Source organism: Schistocerca gregaria, chromosome 2 (genome assembly GCF_023897955.1).
Source record: "Schistocerca gregaria isolate iqSchGreg1 chromosome 2, iqSchGreg1.2, whole genome shotgun sequence".
In the NCBI taxonomy this organism is placed as follows: domain Eukaryota; kingdom Metazoa; phylum Arthropoda; class Insecta; order Orthoptera; family Acrididae; genus Schistocerca; species Schistocerca gregaria.
Genome location: NC_064921.1, coordinates 126058050 through 126066922, shown reverse-complemented (window position 1 = coordinate 126066922; position 8873 = coordinate 126058050). Strand labels below are relative to the sequence as shown.

The window sequence follows — 8873 nt, the reverse complement described above, 5'->3', positions numbered from 1 at the left end:
ACCACGACATCATGCAGTGTGGTACAGATGGGACCAACAACATGCCGAACGGACGGCTCCCAACTGGCATCACGTTCTCTTCGCCAATGAGTGTCGCATTTGACTTCAACCAAATAATCGTCGGAGACACGCTTGGAGGCAACCTCATCAGGCTGAACGCCTTACACACACTGTCCAGCGAGTGCAGCAAGGTGGAGGTTCCCTGCTCTTTTGCGGTGACATGTGAGGGCCGACGTACGCCACTGGTGGTGGTGGAAGGCGCCGTAATGGCTGTACGACACGTGATTGCCATCCTCCGATCGATAGTGCAACCATATCGGCAGCATGCTGGCGAGGCATTCGTCTTCATGGACGACAATTCGAGCCTCCAACGAGCACATCTTGTGAATGACTTCTTTCAGGATAACGACATCGCTTGACTAGAGTGGCCAGCACGTTCTCCAGACATGAACCCTATTGAACATGCCTGGGATAGATTGAAAAGCGCTGTTTATGGACGAGGTGACCCACGAACCACTCTGAGGGATCAACGTCGAATCGCCGTTGAGGAATGGGACAATCTGGACCAACAGTGCCTTGATGAACTTGTGGATGTATACCATGAGAATACAGGCACGCATCAATGCAAGAGGACGTGTTCAAAATGGCTCTGAGTACTATGGGACTCAACTTCTGTGGTCATTAGTCCCCTAGAACTTAGAACTATTTAAACCTAAGTAACCTAAGGACATCACACACATCCATGCCGGAAGCAGGATTCGAACCTGCGACCGTAGCAGTCGCACGGTTCCGGACTGCGCGCCTAGAACCGCGAGACCACCGCGGCGAGGACGTGTTACTGGGTATTAGAGGCAGCATTCTGGACCAGCACCTCTGAAGGTCTCACTGTATGGTTTCACAACATGCAATGTGTGGTTTTCATGAGCAATAAAAAGGGCGAGAATGATGTTTATGTTTAGCTTTATTCCAATTTTCTATACAGGTTCCGGAACTCTCTCCACCGAGGTGATGCAAAACTTATTTTTTTATGTTTATATATGAACTATATGAAAGTGTAATATCTGTTCTTTCGGACTTTCATAGTCCTTGCATTTGTGATAAATAGTGTGTGGATGACGCAATGATTAACGCAACTGACTAGGTGCACGAGATCCCAGACTCAAGTCTCGTGGTACATATTTTCAGTCGTCGCCGCAGATTTCATATAAAACCCCGATGCAGCTATCAGTTTCCTCTGTTCCTTTCCTTTCTCTCCTCCACTTTTCCTTAATTTATTTTCCTTCGTCTCCTGCCAGTAAGATTCACTGGCTCTAAAAGCTGGCTCATTTCCATAATTATTCTATGTGCTGCCTCCTGCCGCCCTTTGGGGAGTAGAATTTTTGTATATTCAGTTACATTATATTATATTTTCAAAAATTTATTATTTTAGGTGATAAATTGTAATTTTATGAGGTGATAAAGCTGATGACTGACCCTCATGGCAGCATAAATGAAAATATTAAAAAACTGAGCGATGTTCTGTGAGCAGTGGACAGCTATCTTTATGTTATTGCTAGGAAGATATCTGTTCAAAAACTAATTTAATTCTTAATTATATACTCAAGCTAAGCAACTTGTCTACAGTTATGTTAAGGAAAGCTCTGGTAGAATGTGAATGATTTGGGAGCAAAGAAGACAACTCATCAAAATGGTGGAAGTAATGAGTCATTAACAGACACAATAAGTAATGAAAACCGTGCCTTTAAGAAGATTGCTCACCTGCCCGCCCCACACGCTCCCCCCCCCCCCTCCTCCCCCCTACACACACGTTACATTTTGAAACCGATTGTTGATTTTCCAACATACATAGGGCCTATAGATAAATGCAACAGCAGTGCACGTTACTTTGCTTCACTGTAAATCTGAGCATAAAATTACATGTAACTCACCATACATGAAATATTTCATGAATATAAATGTCACCTTGTACACTATGAACTGTTTGTCAGAATGCAAACTACAGTTTGTTAGACATTTATTGTTGAAACATACAGGAAACACACTTACGGAAGGTACATGATAAATACACACATTGAGAATTAATGGTATTTTTAAGTGGAATTGATTTCCCAGGATATCAAAGTAGCAACACATTTAGCTCCAGAACACAGGTACAGATTATACTAATAAGTAATATAAACAACAATTTCTACTTTACAGTGTGACTTCACTAATTTAAATTTGCAATGCCAGCTTGCAAAATTGTTATAAATTTTGAAACCATTTATAATACATTACAATCCTTTTTCAGTTACCTAATAACCATTCATCAACAGAACCCTGTTTTCGTACTACTCTGAAACATGTCAAACATATCATGCACACATCAAATACTTATTATAGCATGACACAGTTTGTCTTCAGATTTGGGTACTAATATCACCTAACAACAAACATTAATTGTAACATTAAGTTTACAGGTAAGGAGCCACATTCAGTAAGAAGGTAGTTTATCACAGGAAATTTCTAAGTAGGACCCGTCTCTTGCACTTCACTTAAAATAGTCTTCAGTTTAAAATATAGGAATTCCATTATTCATAGTGAAAAATGCTTGAGCATGTTTCCAAAATACTTAAATTCACGTTTTGTTGATTATAATGCTTTATCACAAAAATAAAAATACTGATTATCGTAACTTGTCATGTTTTAGCCTTCAGACACCTGTCAGTGGAATGCAAAAGGTGATAGTTTGCTTTCTACATTTGTGGCAGATTTAAAAATACTTTCATTTGGATGCCACTGAAAAATAAAAGTGTATAGTTGGTGGCTATATAAATATATAAAATATATTATATGAAACAAAAATTGCAATGTGTAAGATTGTAGAGTTACAAGGAAGACAATAGAAATACTTCTTGCTGTATGAAAATATCAGAAATATTACAGACAGCATGCAGATTGTCTAAAGTACGGTACAACACAGAGACGGTATCACACCCATGGAATGTAGTTCTCTACAGGTTGTGACACAAACAGGAAATTAGTTACAATAGCAAAGCAGTCTAAATTTCATAGTTGCGGAACTTGCTGACAACTTCACTAGAAGCATCAGATTTCCAGTTGACAGTGCCGCGAGCACCCCAGTGTATGTTTGCACCTCCCTCTGAAGCCCGGCGGTGTGCCTGGGGGGCACTCCCTGAGCCACTTGTGCTGCCACCTTCACCTGCAGTTTCAGGCAGCATCCTATCTTTCGTCTTCAGGGTGGTCCAGTGCATTGACTGAAAAATATTCAACAGTATGAAATTAGGATTTCTGAAAATTTTTTCAAATTAAGGTGATACTTTTAAGAATCAGCGAACAAACTTTGAAGCTAAGGAAATTATGAGTTAATGGTACTGCAGAATTGCTGTAGGGAGATTGAAGAAGAAAATTAAGAAGGAGAAGAGAAGAAGCTGGTAAGACACGAAGAAAATTGTAAATCTTAGAAAGTTTAAGAACTTTACCTTAAAATCCAAGAGATAGAAAATAACAAATGGTAGTTTGTATCGTTATTTTTATTGTATAATTATTAAGAAATATCAGGTTACATAATTCTAAATGAATTTATTGATTCCCCTGTTTGTGCCTCATTCTGAGGATGTACTGGAGAAACTATTGTCCATCTCTTGGGTGATCATCTGACAGTTTTTTCCGTGTTGTCGTTCGATGTATACAAATTTTAACTAGTCTTGTGGCGGTCCACCCTTTGTGATCCTTCCAATTTCGTTCTCTTGTCTCAAAAAAACGGTTCAGATGGCTCTGAGCACTATGGGACTCAACACCTGAGGCCATGAGTCCCCTAGAACATAGAACTACTTTTGCCTAACAAACGTAAGGACATCACAAACATCCATGCCCGAGGCATGATTCAAACCTGCGACTGTAGAGGTCGCGCGGCTTCCAGACTGTAGCGCCTATAACTGCTCGGCCATCTCGGCCGGATTTCTTGTCTCCCTTTATTCACATCTTTTATCCCACACATATGCTTTATTCATATTTTTTCTGTTGTCCCATAATATAATTCCCTGGATATGCCTTAGTATCTTCACTTCCATCGCCTTTAACTTTTTTTATCTTTTCCATTTCCACTAGTTTCTGTTGGATGTCTTAATAGTAGGCAGCATTATTTTTTTATATATTTTTATTTTCCCCATAGTTGTCAAATTTATTTCACAGCAGAGTATTTTGTAGTGATCTGCCTACCGTTACTGCCTTTATCACTTTGTTTTTCACGTCCATGGTTATGTCTTTATAGCTGGTGATAATAGTCCCTAAATAATTAAAACTCATTACTTGTCCAACTAACACACTATCCACTTCTAATTTACCTCTTACAGGTGTTTTATATATTACATTAACTTTTTTAGAGAGGATTTTCATTTTATATTGCATAGCTATATTACTGAATTGGTAAGTCAACTGTGATTGTGAAAATCAGCTGAAACTGATTTTTATTCATTTGTTCTATAGATCCCATCAAGAAGCAGCCAGCTGCCTGTTCACTGAAGTTAAGCAAGGTTAGGCCATGCTCGTTCTTTCGAGTGACACTGGCTCAAGTATGTGCAAGTCACCTGTGGTGCCCCATTGAAAGACTTCCACCAGGCTATGATGACATAAGGCGGTGCCGCCGCCACCACCACCACCACCACCACCACCACCACCACCACCACCACCACCACCACCACCACCAGGAAGGGGATCATTCAGAGTTTAGAAATGAGTCAAGACAACCAAATCAAACAGACTTTAACTGTTTTGTGTATTAACCATAAGCCAACAATATATTTCTTAATGCTATTATTTGCATGTTAAAGCACCGTTTCCAGGCTGGGTATGTGCGCTGGACCTGGATCGAATCCACCTGGCAGGTTAACGACGAGGTTCAGTGAGCCAGCTAGACTTGCGGTGGTATTTAGGCAGTTTCCCCACATCCCACTACGTGAATAATGGGCTGGCACCCAAATCCCACATCAGTTCCACTATTTGCAAACATTTAGAAAACTTCTTCCCACTATCACATGAATACTACTGCACGCAGACAGTTGTGTACATATAGTCTGTCATGAGAGAGGGGTACAGGAGTAACAGGGTGGCATCAGGGTGGCAACAGGAAGAGCATCTGGCCACCATTTAAACTAACGATGCCAAATCCATTAATAACCATGCCGACCCTTAAACGATCCGGGACAAAGGTACAAGAAAAAAAAAACAATATACTGCTTAATGCTGTTCCTGCTTATGCCATGTAAATTTAACCGACACGAAATTAGGAAGGAAATATATTTTGAGTAGAGCAGGTGTCTCCTTTGTTATATTACATAGCTGCTGTTTATCTGCTATTGTAGCGTAATATTTTAGTTACAATGGCATTTCTCAAGGAAAATCCGTACCTATGTGTGTAAAAACTGAGTCGATTTATGGTGCATTACTGCTTTTCATCCAGTTTTACAACAAACATAGGTACTTGTCATGTAGCTAACAGAACTTTCCAATTGATGAATCTGGATACTCAGGTAAGTCGCAGAAAGATTGGTTAATGGGTTATGATTTTAATTTCCTTTGTATTCGTAGGTGTTCCTAATTTCTTGCTTCATGCTGAATGGAAAGTTGCTGAGTATCTTCCTGATAGAGTACACAACTATTTCAAACTCTGTATGACATTTATTTGTGTGTCGTGTATTGTGACTACATAAATCACAGATGTAAAGTTTTCTACTTCACTCGGTACTCTTAATGTTTGCTTCTGCTGAATAAGTACTTTGTTTGTTTAAATGAACTGCACCAGAAAACCCTACTGTAACATAAAAGGGATTTAAAATACACAAAATAAACCAACAGTTCTTTCTTTACTCCAACACAATGATAGATGTTTCTAAGGGAATACCATACTGAAAAGAGGATCTTTATTAGTTTTTCTATGTGTTAATGATATTTCAACTTTAACTGAACTCGGCCCAATGGAATTTCACTAATTCTGTTTCATTTAGTGTATCATCAATGTCTTCTTCTGGTTCTGAAAGGCATTATTGCTGGTTTCAAATTAGTACCACAGTGCATTCGTGAAGTTGTAAAGTCACTGGAAGATAATTTTTGTAGGTTAGAAACTACAGTGGGATAAGTATTGAATTTTGTAGCATTCCACACGTTATGTTCTCTCATTCTGAGACGAGTTTTTCGCTTGTGTCTCAGTCTGTTAATGAGATGACCTGCCTTCTATTATGAAGATAAGATTCTATTCATGCCAAAGTTATGCCATTCAGGCTACAACATTTCAGTTCGCCTAGTACAATTTTATGAGGCACACAAATGATGGCATCAGCTTTACAGACATGTTTATACTAAAGGAAATTATAAGAAAAAAAAACTCAATAAAGATACACATCCTTTTCGTCGATTATGTAAAGACCTTTGATGAAGTGAATAGATAGTTATCGTGGGAAATTTTAGTAAGAAGAGGTATACCAATACACATTGTACAGGTAGTTCGAAAGATCTATGCAAATACAAGAATTCAAATTGGGGATAATGAAAAAACAACAAAGGTTATTAATTTAGGAGTTCGAAAAGGTTGCAGCCCCTCTCGGCTGTTTTTTAACATTTACACTGACGACATTATACGGCAATGGAGAATGAAACTTAAGAACTATACATATAACTTCAACCAAAAAGATTAATTATGACTTTGTTATTCGCAGATGACCAAGTGTTAATTTCGAATAATGAAGATGGTCTGCAGAGAGCTGCCTAAGAAATATACCAAACATGACAAATATATAATATGTCAATATCAATAGAAAAAAAGCCATGGCTTTCTGTGGAAAAAATCCAGGAAGAACAGAAGTAATTATAGGCAACAAGATTATAGAGCAAGTAAATAGATTCAAATTTCTAGAAACCACGCTGTTTTACAGGTTAGACCTAGATCAAAAAGACAAAATTGAGAAATTTAACTACTTAAGTGGCACTATCAGAAGAGCTTTCCAACGTAAAGTAAGAACAGGAACATACATAAAATTTTATAGAGTTATTTCAGTACCCCCCCCCCCCCCCCCCCGCCACCACACATGAGCCATGGACCTTCCATTTGGCGGGGAGGATTGTGTGCCTCAGTGATACAGAGGGGCAGCAGCCTTTTCAGTAGTTGCAAGGACAACAGTCTGGATGGATGACTGATCTGGCCTTGTAACACTAACCAAAACGGCCTTGCTGTGCTGGTACTGCGAACAGCTGAAAGCAAGGGGAAACTACAGCCGTAATTTTTCCCGAGGGCATGCAGCTTTACTGTATGGTTAAATGATGGCGTCCTCTTGGGTAAAATATTACGGAGGTAAAATAGTCCCCCATTCGGATCTCCAGGAGGGGACTACTCAAGAGGATGTTGTTATCAGGGGAAAGAAAACTGGCGTTCTACGGATAGGAGCGTGGAATGTTAGATCCCTTAATCGGGCATGTAGGTCAGACAATTTAAAAATAGAAATGGATAGGTTGAAGTTAGATATAGTAGGAATTAGTGAAGTTCGGTGGCAGGAGGAACAAGACTTTTCGTCACGTGAATACAGGGTTATAAATACAAAATCAAATAGGGGTAATGCAGGAGTAGGTCTAACAATAAATAAAAATATAGGAGTGCGGGTAAGCTACTACAAAACGCATAGTGAACGCATTATTGTGGTCAAGATAGACACGAAGCCCACTCCTACTACAGTAGTACAAGTTTGTATCAATATCATCACCATCTGCAGAGCTAGTTGGCATATAAAGTATGATGAGATAAAAGAAATTATTCAGATAGTGAAGGGAGATGTAAATTTAATAGTCACAGGTGACTGGAATTAGAGAGTAGGTAAAGGGAGAGAAGGAAACACAGGTGAATATGGATTGGAGGGAAGAAATTAAAGAGGAAGCCGTCTGGTAGAATTTTGCACAGAGCATAACTTAATCATAGCTAACACTTGGTTCAAGAGTCATAAAAGAAGGTTGTATACATGGAAGAATCCTGGAGATACTAGAAGGTATCAGATAGATTTATATAATGGTAAGACAGATTTAGGAACCAGGTTTTAAATTGTAAGACATTTCCAGGGGCAGATGTGGACTGACCACAATATGTTGGTTATGAACTATAGATTAAAACTGAAGAAACAGCAAAATCGTGGGAATTTAAGGAAATGGGACCTGGATAAACTGACTAAACCAGAAGTTGTACAGAGTTTCAGGACTAGCATAAAGGAACAATTGACAAGAATGGGAATAAGAAAAACAGTAGAAGAAGAATGGGTAGCTTTGAGTGATGAAGTAGAAGGCAGAAGAGGCTCAAATAGGTAAAAAATCGAGGGCTAGTAGAAATCCTTGGGTAACAGAAGAAATATTGAATTTAATTGATGAAAGATTAAAATATAAAAATGCAGTAAATGAAGCAGGCAAAAAGGAATACAAATGTCTCAAAAATGAGATCGACAGGAAGTGCAAAATGGTAAAGCAGGGATGGCTAGAGGATAAATGTAAGTTTTTAGAGACACATATCACAAGGGTAAGATAGATACTGCCTACAGGAAAATTAAAGAGACCTTTGGAGAAAAGAGAACGACTTGTATGAATACCAAGAGCTCAGACGGAAACTCAGTTCTAAGCAAAGAAGGGAAAGCAGAAAGGTGGAAGTATATAGAGGGTCGATACAAGGGCGATGTACTTGAGGACAATATTATGGAAATGGAAGAGGATGTAGATGAAGATGAAATGGGAGATAGGATACTGCGTGAAAAATCTGACAGAGCACTGAAAGACCTGAGGCGAAACAAGGTCCCGGGAGTTCCATTAGAACTACTGACGGCCTTGGGAGAGCCAGTCCTGACACA

General features: G+C 39.1%; 1 protein-coding gene across 1 annotated transcript in view; it reads right to left on the bottom strand.

Annotated features, from left to right (window-relative positions):
- Nucleotides 1-1997: 1997 nt before the first annotated feature.
- The window catches only part of LOC126336499 (J domain-containing protein), a 94924-nt gene continuing 88048 nt past the window's right edge, over nucleotides 1998-8873 (bottom strand). The window contains exon 4 of the mRNA XM_050000247.1: nucleotides 1998-3257. Coding sequence (XP_049856204.1) covers nucleotides 3042-3257 — 216 coding nt within the window. The 3' untranslated portion in view covers nucleotides 1998-3041. The remainder of the gene's footprint in view (nucleotides 3258-8873) is intronic.